Source organism: Lagenorhynchus albirostris, chromosome 19 (assembly GCF_949774975.1).
Source record: "Lagenorhynchus albirostris chromosome 19, mLagAlb1.1, whole genome shotgun sequence".
NCBI classification, from domain to species: domain Eukaryota; kingdom Metazoa; phylum Chordata; class Mammalia; order Artiodactyla; family Delphinidae; genus Lagenorhynchus; species Lagenorhynchus albirostris.
This window is the reverse complement of record NC_083113.1, coordinates 7,505,550-7,526,492: the sequence shown is the minus strand read 5'-3', so window position 1 is coordinate 7,526,492 and position 20,943 is coordinate 7,505,550. Positions and strand designations below refer to the sequence as shown.

The window sequence follows — 20,943 nt, the reverse complement described above, 5'->3', positions numbered from 1 at the left end:
ATTATATTTATAACTATTTACATAGCAATTACATTGTATTACATATTGTAAGTAATCTAGAGATGATTTAAAATGTACAGGAGGATGAGCATAGGTTACATGAAAATACCCTGCAATTTTATATAGGGGACTTGAGCATTCCCGGATTGCGTTATCCAAGGAGGGGTCCTGGAACCAATTCCCTCCGGATACCGAGGAACAACTGTACTGTCATTATCCTCCAAACCATATGCAAAAATTGGCTACATATAACAGCCTTTAAAATAAATAAATAGAGGGCTTCCCTGGTGGCGCAGTGGTTGAGAGTCCGCCTGCCGATGCAGGGGACACGCATTCGTGCCCCGGTCCGGGAAGATCCCACATGCCGCGGAGCGGCTGGGCCCGTGAGCCATGGCCGCTGAGCCGGCGCGTCCGGAGCCTGTGCTCCGCAGCGGGAGAGGCCACAACAGTGAGAGGCCCGCGTACCGCAAATAAATAAATAAATAAATAGAGAGGGAATGGGATACTATAGAAAAATAAATTAAGTTAAAAAAAGGAATAAAAAAAAATAAAAAAATAAAAATAAAAAAAAAAAGGAATAGACCTGAATGGGCTAGGGGAGGAGAAGGGGAGTGGTGGCAGGAGGTGCTGGCAAAGGCAAGAGGTGAAGTGTGGGTGCAAGGAGAATTAACCTCAGGAGGGGCAAATTATCGGGGGTCACAAAAGTGAAGGATGAAGCCCAAAGAGCTTGGAGAGAATCAGCTATTCAACACACATTGATTGAGCACCATCTGTATGCCAGGAACCAGGAGCCAGCCTGTTTGCTGACACCTCCTGTCTCTTTCCCTCCCGAGTCTCTCCCTCACCCATCCCTGTACCCCAGAGGGCTCAAGGGATGGCCCCAGAGAGGCGTGGCATTTCCAGGGAACACTTATAAGGCACTGAACTTAAAAGAATGTTCTGGGTGAAAAACGCAGATTATTTGAAAATACAGATTATTAATCTGAGTTGGGGGGGTGTTTCAGAGGGGACTGAGGGGGCTGGAGAGCAGGGTTGTCAGGTGCTTGGCAGGGAGCCGTGGGAGCAGGCCTGAGGTGGGGACATTCTCATGTCTTAAGTCCAGATGGCCTGGATCGCCAGGAGAGACCAGAAATTCATGTAGTTCAGATAGGAAAAGAAACCTGGGGGAAGGAAGAGAGCAAAGGGGGTGAGGTGCAGAGTTCACCAGCCCCAGCCTGACCCCAGTCCTTTCTCCAAGCCCAGCTACACCTCCTATCATGTCCCCAAATGCATGTCTAAACCCAAACTCAGCCCCAGCCCCTACACTGTCCCCAAACCCAGCACCACTCTCTACACTGTCCCCAACCCATTCCCAAATTCAAACCCGACCCCGCCCCTACATCCAGCCCTAGGCCTATCCCCAGTCCCATCTCCCTACTCAACCCAGTCCTCCCAGTCCACAGTCCCCTTCCCATCCCAAACCCTATCGCACCCTGCCCCCATCTGCATCCTCGAACGCATGCCCAAACCCCAAACCCAACCCCACCCCAGCGCAGACCAGTTATGAGGAAGAGGAAGACGCCAATCCACGCCAGGTAGAAGCTGCAGCCCAGCTTGTAGGTCATGCCTTCTTGCAGGAACTCATGGGCCTGCATCAGGTAGAAGAGGATACCCAATATCATGCTGGTTCCTGTGTGAGTACAGGTGTTAGGAGGCCGGCCATCAGGTGCGTGAGGACCCCTGCTCATAGCTGTGTGGCTGCCAGGGTCTTGTTCCTTACTTTCCCACTTGCTTTTACCTCCATGAGCCTCTGCTCACAGGCAGGAAAACAGGCTCCTGACAATGTCTTGGTGGAGGACATTGGGAGGGCAAGACTTGGTGTTTAACCAGGCAATGTTGATGTCTAAAACCACAGGCTTTTGGGCTTCCCTGGTGGCGCAGTGGTTGAGAGTCCGCCTGCCGATGCAGGGGACACGGGTTCGTGCCCCCGTCCGGGAAGATCCCACATGCCGCGGAGCGGCTGGGCCCGTGAGCCATGGCCGCTGAGCCTGCGCGTCCGGAGCCTGTGCTCCGCAACGGGAGAGGCCACAACAGTGAGAGGCCTGCGTACCGCAAAAAAAAATAAAAAAAAAAATAAATAAATAAAACCACAGGCTTTGGAGCTAACAGACTGGAACTCTTGTCCCGTTTCTGTATCCCACCTTAGGGCAGCCTCTTTATCCCACCTTAGGGCAGTCACTCCATCTCTCTGAGCCTCATTCCCCTCATCTGTAAAGTGGGCATAATCGTAGGACCCATCTCCTTGGGCTGTCTTGAGGAGTTATTGAGATTGGCACATTCCCTGGCACACAGTGTGTCCTCAAGAATTGAGATTATTGGGAATTCCCTGCTGGTCCAGTGGTTAGGGCTCCACGCTTCCACTGCAGGGGGCACAGGTTCAATCCCTGGTCGGGGAACTAAGATCATGCCTGCCGTGCAGTGCAGCCAAAAAAAAAAAAAAAAAAAAAAAAGAATTGAGATCATCATCACTATATTGGGTCTTTAATTCTGGGCTTCTGAAGCAGTGGCAAGAAACTTAGTCATTCTGGATATTTTAATTTTATCTTGAAATAACATGAATTAAAGATAATTTGTGAAAAGGAAAAGACTCGTTTTTTCCCCTCTCAGATAATGGAGTACTGGGTAATTTTTTCTTTGTTATTGAAAAATAATATAGGAGGTGTTTTCCATTTCATTAAAAGGGGGAATGGGCAGAAATGTTTCTTTTTTTTTTGGCCATGCCACGCGGCATGCGGGATCTTAGTTCCTCGACCAGGGATCGAACCCGTGCCCCCTGCCCTGGAAGCATGGAGTCTTAACCACTGGACTGCCGGGGAAGTCCCAGAAATGATTTTCTTATAGAAAAAATGTCCTATTTTAAATGACATATAACAGGAGTGTTTTCTTTGTACCTTATGTTTAAACAATTGGGAAGATTTACTAGACAAACTGGATAAATACCATTTACTAACAAGAAAACAGGAAGTTGAGTGTTCTCTCTTCTTGGACTTACTATCACTCTCCAAGAATGTTCTTTTTTTTTTTTTTTTGCGGTATGCGGGCCTCTGTTGTGGCCTCTCCCGTTGCGGAGCACAGGCTCCGGACGCGCAGGCTCAGCGGCCATGGCTCACGGGCCCAGCCACTCCCGTGTCCCCTGCATCGGCAGGCGGACTCTCAACCACTGCGCCACCAGGGAAGCCCAAGAATGTTCTTCTGATGCAACTGAAAGTTGTGAACAATTATTACAAGAGACAGGAACACGATATCCTGCATTTCCAAATTAAATTGCCCCCCCTTTTTCTAAAAAGTGTAATTTGGCATGCAAATGAAAAACTAAACTGTTCTAATCAGACTATCGTTTTTGAGTTATTTGGAAGGGAGTGGGAGTACTATCAAGGTAAGGATGTGTGCAGAGTTAAATAGCTACCATCACGTACTGACGTTTTCTAATTCAATCCTCACTACCTCTCACGTGGTGGGAAATTTTATTATCCCCATCCTACAGATGAGAAAACTGTGGCTCAGAAACGTTAAGCAGCTTGAACAAAATCACAGAGCTGGTGCTGGTGGTGAGATAGGATGTGGGATGGGGTTAGAACTGAACATGGGGTTGAGGAGTCTGAGTGATGGACATTAAGGTTGAGGCATGGGTTTGGGGGATGGGCATGAGTCGTGGTTGGGTATGAGGATGGATTGGAGATGGGTAAGAAGATGGGGTAGGGAATGCGCTGGGTTGAGTGTGAGAGTGAGATCCGCAGGGGATAAGGGTGTGGTTGCAGTTGAGGTTGGGGATTAAGAAGAAGATGGGATCAGAGATGGATTGGGGTTGAGTCTGAGGTTGAGATTCATAGTCGATAGGGGTGGGTTGCATTTGGAATGAGCCTCGAGGAGGCTCAGGCGTGGAGTTGGGTGTTGAGGTCTGTAAAGGGGTTGGAGATGGTGATGGGGATGGTTTGGAGATGGGAAAGAAGATAAAATTGGAATGGGGGTGGGGATGGAGAGGGACGTCACAGAAGGGAACATAGTGAATGAGTTTGAGATCTGTTGATGATGGAGATGGGAGGTGAAGTGGAGGCTGGTATGGGGGCTGGATTGGAAGTTGATCTTTTTTACTGGGATGGGTTGGAGACTTGGAGGGAGATAGGCGTGGGCTTGGGGATGAAGGTCAGGATGGGGATGGGATTGAGGTACTCCTTGACTTGGGTCCTCAGGGAGGGATCTCAGTGCCATGCCTGTGAAGAGACTGATGATGACATTGGAGAAGTCCAGCATGGGCATGTTGGAACTGGTGAAGAAGACGATGTTTATGAGGATGATGCAGAGGACGAAGCTGGCAATGCTGGCGATGAGGAGGAAGGCCCAGGCAAAGTCCAACAAATCTGGGGAAGGAAGAGAATCAGGAACGCCAAGATGGGCCCTCAGGCCCCGAGCACGGGGGAGAGGGTCTCCGGGGAGTCTGGGAGTATCCTTAAGCCCTCTCCCTTGAACATTCTTCATCCCCCTTTTAAGAAAATTGAAACTGGGCTCTAGAGAAGGGATCTTGAGGCAGATGCCTTTGGCATTGAGGGTACATCCCCCAGGTCAGTAAGGACAGGTTGTTGGGGTGGGCAGTGGCAAGTGGGGTGGGCATTGAGAAACCAACTTGATGTGATGAGGACAGATTCCTTGGGGTGAAAAAGCCTCAGGATAGTGAATAAGATGCTAAGGTTGTGAGGATGGCTAGCACGTGGGTGAGAATGAGCACAGGGCAGTGAGGCTGGTTCTGAGGCGGCGAGGACCCTTCCGGGGAGAAGGGAGGACCAACCCAGGGGAGGCAGAAAGGGGTCTCTGGACCAAAGAGGAAAGAGGAGTCCCAGGAATGGTGAGTATAAGGCAGGCCTTACAAGCATTCTGGTCGTACTCAGGCAGGCAGGAGATGTCAGAGCACCGCACAAAGAAGATGGTATCGATGGGGATGGTCTGGGAGCCAGCAGGGTCCCCAGGGGGCGCCAGTGGCACCTGGAAGTGGATCCAGGGCTGGCCCAGACAGACGAGGCCGATGATTGCCAAGCCGGCCAGGCTCAGCGCCAGGCTCAGCCGTCGACTGATCTTCTTGGCCTCATGCAGCAGCCGCCAGCCCCTGGGCAGCTGGGAATGGCTGAGTCTACACGTCTCCAGAAACCTGCAGCAGATTGCCCACCACCAGTGTCAGCACCGAGTCCGGCCAGCCAGCCCAGGGCCAACCGTCAGAGTCCCACCCAGTCTAACTTTCAGACTCCATCTTCCCTATGTCCATTCTCCATTCCCCGTATCCGCCAGCTCCTACCTCTAGGACACGCTCACCCAGATACAGCCTCTAGGCTCCCTGGCCTCCAGATCCAGCTTCCGGGCCCTGCCACCCCCAGATGCAGGCTCTAGGTTGAATCATAGGTCCAGCCTCTATGCCGAGCCCCACCCAGGGCCAGCCTTCAGGTCCAGCTCTCAAGCCCTGCCACACCTACGTCCAACCTCTAGCCTCATATACTGACCGTGCTTCTGGCATCCGACTTTTGCCTGATACCCCTCCCCCAGGACTCTGGCCCCAAATCTGGCCCGCCCCGTGGACTCCTGCCTCTCACCTGCCAGGACTGCTCTCAATGGAGCTGCCTGATGGTAAGCTGTGAATGCTGCTTTCTGGAGGATGTTGGTTGGTTTGGGAGCCGCCCGAAGTGTCTTTGATACTCTCCTGGGAGGTCCAGATAATTGATTCGACGCTTTTGACACTGGCCTCGGGGCTGCGAGTAATTGATGGGGGGACATCGACTCTGGCCCGGTTTGGTGACTTGGAGCTTTGAAGACTTGAGTGGAAACTCTGGGTCGTTGGCTGGATACTAATTTGACTATTGTAGGTAACTGATTTTACTTTGGTCAGGGGGGTGCGAGCAGCTAATGAAGGGTTTTGGTTACTGAAGCGGCGAGTTTGGAAAACTGGTGGGACACCTCGGGTATGGAAACAGCGACTGTAGGTGATGGATGGTGTGTCTTGGATACTGACCCGGTGACCCTGAACATTGGGCAGCAGCTCTTGGATACTGACCCGGTGACCCTGAACATTGGGCTGAGAGTCTTGGGGACTGACCCGGCGACCCTGAACATTGGGCAGCAGCTCTTGGATACTGACCCGGTGACCCTGAACATTGGGCTGAGAGTCTTGGGGACTGATCCGGGGCCTGAAGGTAGTTGACGAAGGGTCTTGGGCCTCGCCTTGGGTGTTGCTGGGAGCTACTGGAAGGGACTCTGGCTGAGAGCTCTGCTGGCCAGATTGGGACCTCTGGGCCATGTGGAGATGAGGGACAAGGCCAGTCCCCGGATGCACTCAACAACCTTCCAACTGCCTCATCCCCTCTTTCCAGGCATTTCCATGGCCACCTGGAAGTCCACTGGTCTCTCCGGGGCTCAGGCTCTGTCCCTTGGGGTTTGAATCTCTCGGTCCCCTCTTCTGTGTTCCTTGGTCTCTCCTGCTGTCCTAAGGCAGGCCTCAGGGCTTCAGTCTGGCCTGGCCTGGGGGCAGGGGGCAGGTTCCATGACAGTTGGAGGGGTTCCAGGAGGTTGGGACGTTGGCCATGGACTCATGTTCCACCCTAGCCCCGTGTGAGAGATATGGGGGCTTGGGCTGGGTCAGGGTGGGCTCAGTGTAGGGTCTTGGTGCGGTCAGGACTGGGTCAAGAAGGGGTCATGGCTGGGTCAGAGAGGTAGAGGGAGAAGCATGAATCAGAGCATGAACTCAGGGTGTAGAGGCCCCAAGGTAGTCTGTTGGTGTGTGGGAGGGACCCTGTGAAGTCCAGCGTAGCTGGAGGTAAGTGAGCAGTGCGGGGTCAGGGTCCCTGCCAGCTGGAAGGCTGGCAGATCCCAGCCCTTGGTGAATGTCGGGGGCACCACCCGTGTTCACCCTTTCGGCACCATGGGTCTCGGCCTCGTGAACACACTTTGGAACCTGTGTCATAGCTGTCTGTGTCCTGGGTTGGGATATGTGACAGGGATGGAGATAAGGGGATGATGTTGAGAGTGGAGATGGAGCTGGGCTTTGCGGAATAGGGAGCAGAGGATGAGGTTGGAGACAAAACAAGTTGGTTTGGGTTTAGGCTGGGTAGTGGGTGGGAGAGGAGATGTGCGTTAGGGTTAGAGATGGGAATGGGGTTGTGTTCAGGGTTTAGGACAGGGAGAATATGGGGGATGGCACGGGGCTGTGGGTGGTGCTGGGATGGGACAGGAAACAGAGATGGGGATGAAACTGGGATTGCGGTTTGGGTGGGGATGGGAAGATGGCTGTGGGTGGAAGGGGATTGAGAATGGGGTAAAAGGCAAGGTTAGGGTGGGGGTGGGGACGTGGCTGTGTTCGAACATGGAGACTAGGATGCAACAGAGTGATGCGGGCAGAGCCAGGCGTCCAGAACTCTATTCTTTCCCAGCGGATCAAGCCTCTTCCTGGGAGGAGGACCGCAAGTTTGTCCTGCGGGGCTGGTGTCTTGTCTTCAACATCCTGGCGACCCTGATGCTGCTCAGCGTGTTGGATGGGCGGATGGCCTACCTGCAGGGCTCCTACACTGGCTACCTGGGCCTCTGGACCAGCTGCGGGAAGCACAAGTGCGCCAGCCTGGGCCAAGTCACCGGTCAGTAGGAGCCTGGGGTGCTCTGGGGGCGGGGTGGTCTCTGGAGATGATCAGGGGAGAGAATCTCTGGGGGAGTCTCTTCGGGTGTTCTTGGTTGGGGGGGCGGGAATCTTCAGAATTCTTGAGAGGGTCTCTGGAGATTCTCTGAAGGCCTTAGGAGGGAGCTTCCTGGAGTTATATGTGGGCTTATGAGGAAACAGGACTGTCATTGCTCATGGGAAGATGGGCGTTACACTTGGCCAAAACCCAATCTGCCTCGTGACTAGATGGCTAGACACCATCATTCTCTCTCTCACTCTTTTGAAAATGGTGGGGTTTTTTTTTTTTAAGATAACAAGAGCCTTCCAGCTCCTCCAGAAACGTTTTGCCTCCTTGTAGGTCTCCGCGTTTCCAGCGCTTTTAAGCATTGCCACAGAGGCAGCCCAGGCCCTGGAGCCAGAGCTCCGGGTTTGAATCCTGGCTCAGACACGTGGTAGTGGGGTGACCCTGGGCATATTCCTTCACCGCTGTGTGCCTCAGTCTCCTCATTTCTATAATGTCAGTGATAGTGGTACCAATGCGTGGGCTGTTTGAGGAATACATGAGTTAAAGCACGTAAAGGAATTAGAAGAGTGCCTGGCACAGAGTAAGGGCTACACCCAGATTTCTTCTTCTTATTATAAGGATCCGCCACCCCACCAGCCCGTGTACCTACCTTCATTTCAGATCTCAAATAAGTGCTCATAAAACTTCCAGAATATTGTGTGGTATTAATCTTATTTATTTATTCTGAGTATCTCTGTCTCTCATACCTCTCAAACTCAAGCTGGTTTCAAGTTATGGAAAAGTCTGCAGGCATAAATTGTCCCCGCTTCGGCATCCAGGTGCTCAAAAGGTACCCGTCTCTTGCCATCTCTCCTTGAAGGATTCCTTTGTGTTGGGCCCTCAGGCAAGCTGTGCTCACACAGTGGCAGTGGGGCTCTCAGCAGCTCCCGGGTCCCATTTTTTTCCTGTAAGCAACGATGAAGAAAAGAGAATACGTTTTCTTCTGTGGCCCTCACACAGAGGTCTCAGCATTAGCTCCGATGGGCTCAGATTAACTGCCCTGGGATTTCTCACTCCTCCCTGAATCATTTGCTATGGTCAGGAGGACGTCATGCTGTGTTTGCCTGGGTCTGAATCACATGCTTTTCTTAAAGAGTCAACGGAGGGGGTCATTTCTGTCAGAATCCCAAGGACAGAGGGTGGGCAGAGAGTTCCTCCGGACAATATCAGGTTGCTCTTGCCAGAAGAACGGGACTGGATGCTGGGTGGGCAAAGGCAACTGGGCACAATTTCTCCCTCTGTTTACAGTACTTTCTTTGAGCATGATTCCTCTTGGGGGATATATTCCCAAGAGCAGAATAGCAGTGCTTCCAAAGGGCTGATGAAATCTTGTAAGGCTTTGATATACGCTCCCCATATGGAAGTCAGGATTCTCATGACAAGCAGCAGAAGCCAATTCAAGCTGGTTTAAGCAGAAAATAGATTTACCCAGGATACTGCGGCGCTTATAGACTCTCTGTGAGGCCAGGGAACTGGGCTCCAGGGACTGAGTAATCAGGACTGGCTGACTGGTCACACACACTGGAGCTTGACGTGTGGAACCCAGTCTCTCCAGGCCTGGACTCCCCTGGGGAACCTCTTTCTCTGCTGCCCCAGGACCCTGGAGGTAGTTGCAGCCACCCCGACTAGAATAGATTTCACGGCTATTTCTCCTGGCTGCTGATTCCAAGTTTAGCGTGGCTGTATTTCGTTGGTGGAACCTGGTCGCATGCTGAGGTCCTAGCAGTAAGAGGCTGGTTTCCTTGCCGGGAAGTGTGGATACAAACATTGGGAAATTCCCCAAACGTCGGACTGGTGTTCAAAGGTGCTGGGAAGACAAAAAAGAATGGTGAATATTCAGTACATTCCTCATTTGTTCTAAAATGTTAACTCTGTGTGATTTTATTCGATTTTACTTTACTTTATTTTATTTTATTTTACTTTTTGTCTGCACCACGCAGCTTTTGGGATCTTAGTTCCCCCACCAGGGATTGAACCCTGGGCCCTTGGCGGTGAAAGCGCAGAGTCCTAAGCACTGGACCGCCAGGGAATCCCTCTGTGTGATTTAAAATTTTTTCCTTATTTTAAAATTTAAATGACTTTTATTTTATTTGAACAGGTAATATATTTACGTGGTTCAACATTTTAAAAAATGCAAACGTCTCCCTCTCATTTTTGTCCCCCGTCCCTCCCAGTTGCCCTTCCTGGGGGCAACCGATGTCACTAAGCCATTTTAAGCCCTTGTGTGTTCTGCTGGTCATATTCTCTGCATATATGAGAAAATGGCTATGGTTATATACACATCAGAATATATATACATACACACACATAGGTAGGTATGTATTTATTTATATATCATTTAAAAAGCACACATGGCAGTATTACAGTTCTCTTTTAAAGGTAAATCACCATTATTGAATGCTAAGAATATACAAAGCTTTGTGGTTGGCATAAGAAATAACAAATAGGTTGCGAAGGTTTTAATTATTTTTTAGGTGCAGAAATTTAGGATTTTTATGTAGTCTAAATTCTCCACCTTTGCCGAACATTCAATTACGGTTTTGTGTGTGTGTGTGTGTGTGTGTGTGTGTGTGTGTGTGTGTGTGTTTTAGGGTTTGACTGTGATGTTGGTGGGTGGTATTCAGGCAGTACTGAATCCTGTGCTCCTTGCCAGGAGCCTACAGAAGGGACCTGAATTAGTCATAAGTCTTTGGATCACAGGCGGTAGAAACTCTAACTTGAACTAGCTTGAGTGAAGGAATTTACAGGCTCACCTAAGTGAAAAAGTATGGGGGTAGAAACGCTTTCAGACATGGCTGCGTTCAGCGGTCCAAGTGACCGCATCAGACATTGCTGTCTGTCTGTTTCTTGGTTACTTACTTGAGTGGGCTTCATTCTCAAGTCTCCATGTAGTGGCAAGGCAGGATCCAGTCAGGAAAAAACAATCATTCTAGGGGCTTCAGAGGGAAGTAAATATAGGGAATTGGTTTCATGGGTCATAGAAGAGCTGAGAAGCCGAGTAGGAATGGTGAGGCAAATCAGGGATTAGCAACTCAGAAAGCTGCCAGGCCCCTACGCCGGAAGAACAAAAGGAAGAAGTAGTATTACTGGAGCCTGGAAGTTGGAGCCATCTGGAGGGCATAGACTCATGCTGAGATTTGCTTAGAGGTGGCTACAATCACAGAAGAAGTGCATCGATGGCTGAAGACACCAAATGAGGCAGAGAGAGAGGAGGATAAATACCCTGGCTTGTCCCATCCCCCTAGAGCCAGTCTTTTGCCAGTGCCTCCCATGAGCCAAACAGAGATAAGTCAGTGAGCAAAGGAGGCTGGGAAATGTAGTCCTTGTAATGCAGAACAGAGAAGGGTGGGGAATGAACCTGAAAGCAGACAGAAGAATGACTGGCAGAACTGCTAACAACTCAGACCTCAGGTCCGGCAGGAAAAAAGAGTGCAGAAATTTCCTGCAAAAGTCCTGCGTGACTGGCTCACAAGGTACCTACCCCCAAACCAAGCATGGTGACTAGAGCAATGCAACGTACTGACTGTCTTATAACTGGGACTCCAAGTGAGGAACGGCAGGAAGGCGAAATGCATGGTGCGGAGGTAAGCTGCAAACGGCCGTCCCTTCTGACCAAACTGCAGAGTGGGCTTGTCTCTGGGATGACAAGAGCCAGGGACTTGAGTGTCATCTCAACTCTCTTTCTCTCCTCCTCTTGTCTGCTTTTTCTTCTTAGTTTTACTCTCAGTTCTCCTGTCACCTAGGAGCTTGGGTCCAAGGCTCAGGCAGCTCCAAGCTCATAATCCTCTTGATCAGAGAAGAAAGAGCTGGCCCCTGACAGCTTCAGTTAGAAAAAGTCCCCGGGAAGAGCTTGATTGGTTGGCTTTGGTCATGTGCCCATGTTTGAGCCAATCACCACTGTCTGGGTCATGGGGCACTGTGATTGGCTCAGCCAGAGTCACATGACTACCTCTGTGGCCCTAGAGGGCAGGGTATGTCATGAAAAACTCTCAACCAGGATTATGGGATTGATGCTGAGAGCACTATTGCTATTTTGTAATATGTGCAGTTTGCCAGAAACAAAGCAAATGGAGTCTTAGCTCATTTGGCTGAAATAGTCTTGCACTGCTCAAAAGCAGGCAAAGTAGGAAAGGGCTGAAAGGGAGAAGTGTAATTCTCAGAAGGAGCCGACACTCTTGTCATACTGAAATGCAAATTGGATAAATATCAATTTTAAACCGAGTGTGATTACGTCTTTTAGGTACTTTGGTTTTAGAGTATTTGGAAATTTTCTTGTGTGTACATCTGTGTGTGTGCTCTGGGGGATGTCAGGAGGGTGATTTGGAGAATGTCTGTGAGGGGCTCTAGGGTGTGAATGGGGGTGACATTGAGATACCCGGGGAGGTCTGGGGGTGTGAGTGGGGTCATTAGGGAAACTTGGGGTAAGAGTGGGAGAGAAGTAGTGTGACTTGAGAGGTGATTAAAGTGACTAAGAGTACTATTGGGAGTGCCTGGGATTGGTATGGAAGGTTATTAATGTAATTTGCTGTGGGACAACGTTTGGGAGTATGAATAACTTTAGGGGTGACTGTAGGGATGACTCTAGAAATAATAGAGATGATTCTGTGGGGTGAACTTGAGGATGTGAGTGAGGGTGACTCAAGGGCCATCTGTGGGGTGACCTTGGAGGTATGTGTGGAGTTGATCATGAGAGTGTCTAGGATTGACTTTGGGGTAAGAGAGGGGGATTTGGCACCACTTTGAGGGTGCAAGTGGGGATGACTTTTTTAAGAATTGAGGTAGTTGACTTATAGTATTCTATAAGTTTCAGGTGTACAACATAGTGATTCACAATTTTTAAAGCAAGTGGGTTTTTAAAGACTTTGGGTTAACTTTATGGGTACGCGGGGTGGACTTTGTGAGAGTGGGAGTCACTTTGGGGTTTCAAGGAGGTGACTTTGGCGAGGGCAGTGGGGGTGATTTCGAGGATATCTGTAGCTAAAGTTTGGGGGTGTCTGTTGGGGATGTTGCTCAGGGCTGTGAGCGGGGATGAGTTGGGAGGATGACCCTGGGCACTTCCCCCTCTCCTTCCAGTTCTCATCCACATGAGCACGGGCTTCATGATCCTGGCCCTGACCCTGTGTCTGGTCCTCCTCCCGGCCATGGGCTTCTCCTTCCGGCCAGTGTTCCGCCGCCTTAACAAGGCGGACCTGATCTTCAGTTCCCTCAGCTTTTGCATCGGTAAGTGTTTCCCTGGGGCAAGGGGTGCCCTCCCTACCTCAGCATCTCTCCCCGGGGCTCTCTTTCTGGCTCTGTGTGTCTCAGAGTTTCTGTCCTGCTGGGTGTCTGTCTTTGAATGCCTCTTGGGCTCTCCGTCCCACCCTCCCTGTGTGTTTCTCAGTTCTATATCCTTCTCAGTCGGGGTGAGTGTGCTGGGCCTCTCACTCTCTTCCTGGTTCCCACTCTTTCTTTCCGCCCCCTCCTGGTATCTTTCTGTCTGTCTTGTGTGTGCGTTTGCGCGCGCGCGCCCTTGTCACGGAGGGTGGGAGAGGATGTGTCTCTTTTCTCTTTCTGGGGGCCTCGGGGTCCCTGTCCAGCCTCGTGTCCGTCTCTGGCCCCACCCCCAGTGCAGGGCTCCTGGTTGTCCTCAGCCTGACGCTCTTTGTAGCCAACTGCGAGACGCTCCAACCGAGGCCACAGGTATCCTACCTGGTGACCACCTACCTGTGCTGGGGCGCCGGCGCCGTGACGCTGGGGGCCGGTGAGGGCAGGGCCTCGGGAGGGAGGGGCGGGGTCTCGGCAGGGCAGGGGGCGGAACCCGGGGAGAATACCAGGCAGGGCTTCTGGCCAGATTGGGGCGGACCCCCGGGGAGGTCAGCCTCGAGGGACAGGGCGGGGCCTAGGGCGGGGTTCGGAGTCCACCAGCCCATCTGGCCCCCACCCCCAGGAACCCTGAGCTACTTAAACTACGTGGGCATGTGGGGCAAAAGGGGGCCCTCCATGGAGCAGCGGCTGAACCACCGGCGGTGCGTCTCGCAGCAGAGCACCCTGAAGTTCATGTCCGAACAGCAGCGGTCAGACCCAGACTCGAAGAGCACCGAGGAAGAGCCCAGTTCACTTCCTCCCCAAGAACCCCCGTCTAAGCCTCTCTAAGCAATTGCACCCGAGCTTCTCAGGACACTGACGCCTCACCGCCGCCAGGTGCCGGGCCCACCCATTTCATCTTGGCCACGCGCCCGAGACTAGACTTCCCTGGAGGTCCCACTCCCTAAGAACCCCCCGAGAACAGGTGACAAAGCCCCACCCCTCGAGCCAGGGCCCTCCTTTTGCGGCTCGGTTCCCGCTCAGTCCTCACCCTGCCCCCACCCCGGAAGTCCAACACCGCCCCCTCCAGTTCTGCACTCCGCCCGTGCTGTGTGGCCTGTTGGTGTGGCCCCGCCCCCGAGCCTAGCTAGGCCCCGCCCCCAGGTGTCCAGCCCTCGCTGGCCGCGGCCCGAAGCCGCACTTCATCATAGGAATTCCTACCTCTCCGAGGGCCAGCACCGCCCCAGGATGTCCAGTCTTGACCCGGGCCGACACGACACTGCCTAGCCTTTGATGTAGCCACGCTCCTCGGCGGAACAGACCCCTCCCCAGGGAGGTGTGGCTTGCAATTATACCCCCCGCCCCTTCCTGGCTTCCCCGCCACAATAAAACGTGGGCCCTATCTCTCAGAGTCCGAGCCTCCGTTTCGTGCTCTCCCCCAGGGCAGAGTGGGGCTCAGAGTTCTTGCCTTGTCCTTTGGGGTCTGAGCCTTTCTCTGCCTCTTTGTCCACACCTGCCTCTGATCCTTCCTTTCCCCTCTGATCATAACTGCACATCTCCCGCCGAGAGAGACCGGGAGGGCTGGGGAGGCTCTAGTCTGGGCCGGATGGGTCCCGAGTTCCCAGGTGTCTAGCGTCTGGAAGGCCAAATGACACCAGGAGTTGATGCATGTTCGATTTTACTGGGGGTAAGGGACAGGGCGGGGGCATTCAGGGGTTGTCAGCCATGGTCTTCTTGATCCAATCCACATACAAAATCACTTTGGTGTAGATGGAGGGCTTATTGGGGGCACCGCACGGGATGTGGCCCCATGACGTGATTCCCTGAAACATACCCTCGCAGATCAGCGGGCCCCCTGAGTCACCCTACAGCACAAGGGGGAGGGGGAGAGTGTGAGAGAGGTTAGCTGGGCCTGGGGGTCTCCAGCACTTGGACCTGGGTGCACAGATCCAGACAGCGACTCCCCATCTCTGGGGAAAGAGACCATGGTCTCCAGAGTCCACTCCCAGAACATCAGCGGGGATTCCAACAGAGGGGACAGTGGCTCGAGTCCTGCCAGTGGGGATGGGACCTCAGGGTCCAGTTTCTTCCCCGGGGTCGGGGGGGGGGTGGATCCAGGAGGAGGATGGTCCCTGCAGACAGATCGGTGGGGAGGACCCATCTATAGGACACTCCCACCCTCAGGGCTCCTGTCAGATGTCACCTCTCCGGAGAAGCTTTCTCTGACTGGACAGTAAGCTTGTGTTAGAGGAGAGGTGAACTATTAATTATGTGCAGGAGGGAGATACGCAGGATACCGGGATGGGGATACAGGAAGGAAAGGGGGCAGAGAGCTACAGCTGGGAAGCTATGGAGACAGATGCCTGCTTAGCTCTGAACCCCAGTCCAGAATCTGAGTCCCCTCCCCCAGCACTTCAAGACTCCGGGGGACAGGCTGGCTCACCACGCAGGTGTCCTTGCCGCCCTCCAGGTGTCCAGCACACAGCATGAACTCTGTCACCTTCTCGGAGTGGGCACTGGTACACACCTCACTGGGCAGGACAGTAAGGTCCACACACTGGAGATCATCTGGGTAAATGACTACAGGCCAGGGAGAAACACGGCTGTGGCCAGACCCCACCCCCTAAGCCCTCCTTCCCCAGACTCCGGAGTCCAGGTCCCCAGCCCCCTCCTCCCTTACACCCAGGTGCCTGGGCTCCAGGCTGCACGGTGTGGCCCTGGCATACACTTAGCTGGTTCGATGCTGCCCCAGCCAGAGGCATAGCAGGTGCTCTCCAGTTGGGGTTCCTTGGTGGGCAGCTCCAGGACCTGCACATCCTCTGTGATCTGGACGGGCCCCTCCAGGCGGAGCAGCATGAGGTCATGGCTGTAGTCCTCCCCCGTGGGGAGGGTGTCGTTCTTCAGGAGGCTCAGGTTGAAATCGGGGTGTGGAAAGTCCTTACTGACATGGGCAAACTGGGCTGTGTCTTCGTCCTCAAACAGGTTGTGGCGACCCAGCCAGAGCTGGTAATTGCTGGTGAAGGAGAGGGTGGAGACGATGAGAATGAGAGAGGAGGCAGAAAGGGAGGGCATGAGGAAGGGTCCAAAATGAGAAAGAGAAACAGGAAGGGGGGGAGAGAGGGAGAGAGAGAGAGAGACCGAGGGAAGATACAGAGTCACAGAAAACAAAGAGACTGCGAGTAAATAGATGAAAGAATGTGACAATGTCACAGACAGAGACAGACTAAAATGGAGTAAAAGAAGAGCTTAGAACAGTAGAGAGGGTGGGAAAGATGGAGGGGAGACAGTGAGATAGAGGGAGCACATAGGAGACAGGAGGAGGAAGAGACAGAGACCGTGAAGAACAGACTAAACAAAGAGGAAGGGAGGGAAAAGACAGAACGAGGCAGGAGAGTGAGAAACGGACCAAGTGAGGAAGAGAGGAGAAAGGAAGGAGAGAGAATGAGAAATAGAGGCAGAGGAGGCAAAGGGGTGAGAGAGAGAGAAAAAACGGAGAAGCACAGGAGGGGGATGTGGAGGGGGCGGGGAGGGGGAGGGGGCGGGGCGGGGCGGGGCCACCAGCTCAGCCGCAGCTGGGGCTGCGAGGCTGGTTCCCCAGCAGGCGGGTGGCCTGGCCCCCAGCCCAAGGTCGGCGTCCCCTTTCTGCCCCAGCTCCCTCTCTCCTCTTCTCCTTCCTCCTCCTTCTTCCTTCCCTCCACTGCCCCCACCCAGTTCCAGCTGACACTAGACCTTCTCTGTGTCCCCTTGGAGTGGATGACTGGCCTGGAGGGAGGGACTGCCCAGGGATGGATCATCTCTTCCATTTCTCTGGGGCGGAGGTGTGCTCAGTAGTGATGGGAGAGGGAGTGAGGCAGAGACCCAGAGAGACAGAGAGACAGGGCAGAGAGATGGAGGATGAGACATAGGTGACAGAGATGGCAGCAGAGACTTGAGATGGACAGAGAGGGAGAGACACAGAGAAATGGAGACAGAAGAGAGAGGGAGAGAGACACCAATCATAGTCACACAGAGAGACCCACAGCAGAGCCAGTTACCGAGACACACACAGAGATAGGACAGAGGCAGACATAGAAAGAGAGACAACAGGACAGACCCAAGAGACCCAGGCAACCGTGGAGAGGGCTTCCCTGGGCTCATCGAGTCCCAGCCCTGTCCCTCTCCTTGTGACCCTGGACCACAACCTCCCCTCTCTGCCTCAGGTCCCCCAGCCTCCCCTGAGGTTATCCGAGGGTTATCCTGTGTGAGCCCCCCCTCCAGACCCCCTGCCCCTACTCACTCGCTCCTGCAGTGAGCAGCTGTGAGCACCCACTGGGGGGCCACCAGGACACCTCCGCACTGGAAGCTGCTGAAGCGGTACAGAGCCACCTGCCAGGGCTGGGAATGCTTCCTACACTCATGGCCTCCTATGATCCGGGACTGGATGAGGGGCACAGCGCCTGTGGACGGGGGTGCCGGGTCAGGTCGGGTGGAGTCAGCAATGGGGCTAAGAGACCGGGCTGGTGGAGGGAGCTGAGCTGCGTGATTGGAGGTTCAGGGGGGTAGAGGACCAGAGCTGGGGGTCTGAACGTGGGCCGGGGGTGTTGGGAAGGGCCTGGGATTCCGGGGCCACCCCTGGGCTTGCGGGTTGGTGGCTGGTCCCGGGTGTGGAGGCTATGCTGAGTGCAGAGCTGACCCCCGGGATGAGGGTAGGGAACAGCAAGACAGCATCTGGAGCAGGGATCTGGTGAGGGGGTCGGGAGACTTGGGTTCTCGGACTGTGCGACAGGAGGCTGTGGGTTCTGAGAGGGGAAACCGAGGATAGAGGCCCCAAGAGACGAGGTCAGAGGCTGCAGGAGGAAGGATCTGGAGGATTAAGGGGCTCTCGGGCTGATGAAATGGTTAGGGCTTGGGTTGAGCTTTTGGGGCTTCTGGAAAGAATGCAGATCTGGGCAATTAGGGTAGAGGGGCCAAGAAGAGCATCTGGGGAATTTGGGGGCTCCTGGATTGGGGCTGGGAGATTTGGGAGAATTGGGGGTTCCGGATCAAAGAATGAATGAAAGGATTAGGCTGGGAAAGGGGTCCTGGGGTCTAGGAATGGCATTCTAACAAGAGTGAGGGCCCCGGGACCAGGCTGGGGTCAGACTGCGAGGGAGCTCAGGAGAAGGGAGAGTGGAATAACAGTTATTCTGGGATCGGGTGCTTCTCATGGGGTTGGGGTTCATGGTCTGAGGCTACTGGAGGGATCTGGGGTTTTCTTGGGAGCAGTGCCAGGACAGGAATGGACGAGGAGGCATATCAGGGGCCAAACAGCTGTGGGAACACAGAGGGAACTCACTTGATGTGGGGTTTTAGAATCAGATATTGGGGTACCTAGGGCAGGACAGCTGGGCTGGGAAGGTACGTGTTGGGATCCTGGTGGGCGGGTTCCCAGAAAACCAGAGCTGCACAGGAGGGATTCTGGTTGGTAAAGGGCTGGAGCCTGGGGAAGGATGGAAATTCTCCAAGGAAAGGAGCATGTGATTGTGGGTTCGGGATAATTTTCCTGGGGGGAAAAGGCTGGGGCTGTGGGATGCGGGTTCTGGAGCAAAGAGGTGAGGAAGTGACATTTGCAGAACCCACCCCTGCTACCAGATGGGAGGCCTACCTAGTCACAGACCAGAAAGTCTGTTTTTGAAGAAGCACAGGTGTCTGGTGAAATTTGGGGTCCTGGGGGGATGGCGGGGGACCAGATGTCAGGACTGAAGGAGCTAGTTGAGAGCTGACAGCTGGATGGGGAAAATCACCAGGGTGTGGTAGGATTTGGGGCCTCAAGGGCCGGACTGCTGGGCCATAGAGAACTAGGGATAGGAGGGGGTGATGAGGGTCCCAGAATCTGATGGGTTTGGGGGGGCTCCTTGGAAGAGAGAGACAGAGATGGCCCAGGATCTGCCCCCTTTAGTAAAGTGGATGGGGGCAGGGATCTGAGCGGGGAAGAGGAGAAAAGTCTGATTATTCCCGAGGGAGCAGGGGCCTAGTGCAAGCAAGGTGACACTGAGGAGGGGTCGGTTTGGATTTTAGGGTGGGGCTGGGAGAGATAAGAGAGAGCCTGGTGTCCTGGTCTGGGCTAGACTGGGTCGCAGGGGTGCAGGCTGCGGTACCATGTGGGAGGGCAAGGAGTCACGGAGCGGGGCCGGGGGGCAGCATGAGAATCGGGGCCCAACCGCCCTCCCACATCTTCCCCACTGTCTCACCAGTCCCTGCCAGGGACAGGGCAAGGCACAGAACCGGGAAGCACATGATGACAGAGGTGTCCGGGGGCAGGCAGGCGGTGAGCTTGGAGCCGGGGAGCCTCCCCGAGGAACCTTTTAAAGCCCTCATTCCCCCGGGGCCCCACCCCTGCCTTGCTGGCACCCAGATATGGCCAAGGCCCTGCCCCTGCTTCCTGGGGGCCGGACAACTCTCTCCCACACCCAGAGCTCGTGGAAGGGGCGGGAGAGCGAACAGCTGCTGCTCTGCAGGCCCTCAGTCGCACTGGAAGCATTCCTGGGGCCTGAAGCCAGACAGGGCAGGGCCTGGCGTTCCTGAGACCTTGCTCTTGGGGACAGAGCCAGTGAGGGGAGGTGGAGGTGGGGCAGGTGGGAGCAGAAACGGCAAAGGTGGAAGAACCATTGACCTCCAGCACAAAACCCCATCTACCTTAACCCCAAGTGAGGCTATGTACCCCCAAGACCCATTAGACCCTCAAACACCAGCAGTGGGGCTCTGTTTCCTTTCTCCCTGCACCCCTTGTAGCCAAAGATACCAGCTTCTCAGCTTCTAGAACCCCCTGAAATGTAAGCCTTCGCTTTCAGAATGCCCTGACTCTTGCACTCCTAGATTTGGGGTCCAGGCCCCTAAATCTACTCCTCCTTTCATAATAAAATCTTAGGCGCCCGTCACCCAATCCTAGCGTCCCCAGATGCAGGAATACGAAGTTTCAACGGTTCCCAGTGTAAATTTCCCAGCATTTCAAAATCTAATGCCCCCCCAAACAACGTTGGGCCGCCATACCCACCTCCTCCTTGTTCCCCAAATCCGGATGCTCAAGGTCACGTCCTCCAAAGTCCCAAAGAGGGTCACGAGATCGTCTCTGCAAATTCCAATCCACCCTCCCCTCCGTAAACTATTTAGGTCTCAAGAGCCAGGTTCCTGCGCCTTGACGTTCAGTGACCTTGAAAAATCACATTTTGGGGGTCAGGAGCTAGATTCCTGCAGCCTCAATGATAAGCCCAATCCACTTCTAAGCTTTCCAACCCATTCTCCTGGCTCTTCAGTAAAATCAAAGCAGCTCATGGGGGCCCAACCTCTGCTGTAGGTCAGGAACCTGCCTAAGGAAGGGAGAGTTTTTGCCTTTTCGCCATGGCGACCAGGAAGCCTAGATCTTGAAGAAAATGAAGTCATTCTTGAGCACCTAGTGTGTGCTGCGTTCTTTCACTGGGGTCCAGAAACACAGAGTATTTTCTCAGTGCCAGGCATTATTCAAATCAGTTCCTAGGAATCACCTCATTTAATCCTCACAACAACCCTCTGAGGAAAGCAATAGGAGATGGGGGAAACCCAGGCTGACTGAGGTTGGGTCTTTCGCTCAAGATGAAATAGCCGGTCCTAGATGCTGAATGAACGTCAGGGCAGTGGGTGAAAAGGAACAGTATATAGTGGCCGTGAGTTCCCCACCCAGTCTGTGGCCCCCGTTTCCCTTCACCTCCAGAAGTAAGTTGCAGAAACTTCCACAGAGAAACTTGCATCAGTGTTTTCTGTTATTCTGGTATCAAACAGGTGACCTGAAGCACCAGCTCTGGTCTCAGAGGGGCAAGTCCTTGGCTAACCTCTGGGTCTTGGACGGGGCCTTGGGGGATGGCCCAGTTCTGTTCCAGGTCAAGATGGGGCTGCTGGCCAGCCATGGGGGCTTCTGTGTCGTCAGGGACACAGGTGG

General features: G+C 53.7%; 1 protein-coding gene across 3 annotated transcripts; it reads right to left on the bottom strand.

Moving 5' to 3' along the window:
• Window positions 1-8,383: 8,383 nt before the first annotated feature.
• Window positions 8,384-19,357, bottom strand: KLK1 (kallikrein 1). Of its 3 annotated transcripts, XR_009537306.1 has the most exons (7): window positions 19,223-19,357; window positions 17,290-17,449; window positions 15,740-16,026; window positions 15,457-15,593; window positions 10,590-10,666; window positions 9,159-9,537; window positions 8,384-8,635 (listed from the first exon to the last, which is right to left on the bottom strand). XR_009537306.1 is itself a non-coding variant. In XM_060132529.1 (5 exons), the coding sequence occupies exons 1-5, from the start codon at window positions 19,347-19,349 to the stop codon at window positions 14,723-14,725; spliced, it is 867 nt and encodes a 288-aa protein (XP_059988512.1). In that variant the 5' UTR covers window positions 19,350-19,357. The 3 variants fall into 3 exon arrangements, 1 of the variants encoding a protein (XP_059988512.1); XR_009537305.1 differs by having other exon boundaries at window positions 8,384-9,537; XM_060132529.1 differs by lacking the exons at window positions 8,384-8,635; window positions 9,159-9,537; window positions 10,590-10,666 and adding an exon at window positions 14,723-14,878.
• Window positions 19,358-20,943: the final 1,586 nt, after the last annotated feature.

Bases quoted from the DNA above. Each gene is read 5' to 3' on its own strand.
- KLK1 (XM_060132529.1), bottom strand. From the start codon at position 19,349: ATGAGGGCTTTAAAAGGTTCCTCGGGGAGGCTCCCCGGCTCCAAGCTC. The intron at 17,450-19,222 runs GTGAGACAGTGG...CCCCGTCCACAG, and splicing joins CCTGTCCCTGGCAGGGACTG to GCGCTGTGCCCCTCATCCAG. The intron at 16,027-17,289 runs GTGAGTAGGGGC...CTCCTTCACCAG, and splicing joins GCTGCTCACTGCAGGAGCGA to CAATTACCAGCTCTGGCTGG.